Source organism: Alligator sinensis, unplaced genomic scaffold (assembly GCF_000455745.1).
Source record: "Alligator sinensis unplaced genomic scaffold, ASM45574v1 scaffold1165_1, whole genome shotgun sequence".
Classification (NCBI taxonomy): Eukaryota; Metazoa; Chordata; order Crocodylia; family Alligatoridae; genus Alligator; species Alligator sinensis.
This window is the reverse complement of record NW_005842477.1, coordinates 193,299-195,065: the sequence shown is the minus strand read 5'-3', so window position 1 is coordinate 195,065 and position 1,767 is coordinate 193,299. Positions and strand designations below refer to the sequence as shown.

The following is a 1,767-nucleotide window of genomic DNA, read 5'->3' as shown; positions in this document are numbered from 1 at the left end:
TAAAATCTAAACGACACTGCGTGCTGCATTAAATTTGACACTTACTTTAGGTAAGCATGCGCAAGGAGCTCACTACTACTTATGCATACTGGAAACATGCATGTAATCAGAACAAGACAATTCCAGCACAAACTCCTCTTGCCCGCAAGCCCAATTCTATGAGTCAGCTACACTCTGTAAACTTTACTTTTAATACTGATTTCAGTAAGCTTTGTGTATTGCATTACTGTTCTAGAAAGCAACAAACTCAGTTGTGCAAACCAACATAAAAAACTAAGTTAGAGCCTAAGTCCAAGTCAAACACTCTCTACATGATTCTGTTTCCAGTATACACAGATGCCAAAACATATGTTCAAAAGTGCAGGGACATTGTATTTTATATTTATCAGCATTTGCAACCAAGTTGGCAGTGACATTTTCTGGATCTAAGTCAGGGTGACAGGAAGGAAAAGTAAAACTACCATTGTCACAGGTTAAAAATTCCAAAATAGGGGGAAAGTTGTTCTAAACCAACAAAAAGGTAAAAGGCACCCCCCCCTCAACATTAAGTTTCCTATTAAAACACGGTCAGAAAAGGAGTACAAGCATGATGCTCAAAAGTGTAGTCACTGGACTGCTTTGGTTAACATGTTGCAGTTGACAGTTTGACAGTTTTTTCCCGCCTTCAGGTCACCAAATCTTTCTTCTTTCGAAATGGCGAAGTCAGTCTTTTCCATATGCTGCTTTTCGGTTTGGTTTTTTTTTCCATTGCCATGACTGCTTCCTTCTCTTTCCTACGGATTTCTCGCACAAGGGCATGAAATACATCATCAATATAATAGCGGAATGCAGCTGAAGTTTCAAAAAAAGGGCAGGTGAATTCTCGTGCTAAAGCTGAACCTTCTTCTTTGGACACCTTCAACAAAATACATATTAGTCAACAAAGGAAAAAAAAAAGTTTGCTTGTTTATTCTTTTCGACCGCTTCTATCTACAGCCCTCACTTTTAACCCTATGGATTTTTTCATGCAACTTCCTACTTTTGGAGACTTCCTACCCTCTTTCCATGCATCTCTGAAATATCTTCCTGAAATCCACTATTTCTCCTATTCACCTAATTCTCTGAACATTCGTATTTTAGTCTATGTCCATATACATATACAATGTCAATCTTCTTGAGGTAGAGAGTTTGGTCCTTATCTGCATGTGCACGTCTCGCTTTGTAATGAATAGAAAAGGTTTTCATAATACTAAACTGCAAGCAAAATCGTTCGTGTCAACTTCTAAAGAATAAACAAACAAACAAAAAAATCAGTGATCATTTTTGTTGCTTTTCCTTAAACTCCATTCAATTCTTTTTGAAGCCATGCGAAGCAACTATTGACTCCCTGTGCCAGAACAATTCCTTGGACTGGGTATCCAATTACAGCCATTTTGTTGGCCTATCACATCAGAAAATCATCCGATTTCTTTTGCAGCATGATTTCTTTTGCACCATCATCTTTTGATCTGTTTTTGGATTGCTGTTTCCAGATTTTTCCATGCCCCTGCCTACCCCACAAATGAATCCACACTTTAGACTGCTTTTTCCTAGATGGACTAGGGGATGTTCTTTGGAGTGTATTCTCATTTATTTTCTACTTAAGACTGGTCTCTACATTCTCCTGTATTATTCTCAATCACTCATAACTGTGCCCACTATCTTTACTATTTGCAGATTGTGTTCACTTGCTGTTTCACCTGCAGTAAAGATTTGCTCTTTCAGGACTAAGTGAAAGGGAAAACTTAA

General features: G+C 37.9%; 1 protein-coding gene across 1 annotated transcript in view; it reads right to left on the bottom strand.

The window, feature by feature from the left end:
* Window positions 1-354: 354 nt before the first annotated feature.
* RIT1 (Ras like without CAAX 1) overlaps window positions 355-1,767 on the bottom strand; it is a 6,881-nt gene continuing 5,468 nt past the window's right edge. Inside the window, exon 4 of the mRNA XM_006030920.3 lies at window positions 355-895. Within this exon, the coding sequence (XP_006030982.1) occupies window positions 665-895 (231 nt within the window). The 3' untranslated portion in view covers window positions 355-664. The remainder of the gene's footprint in view (window positions 896-1,767) is intronic.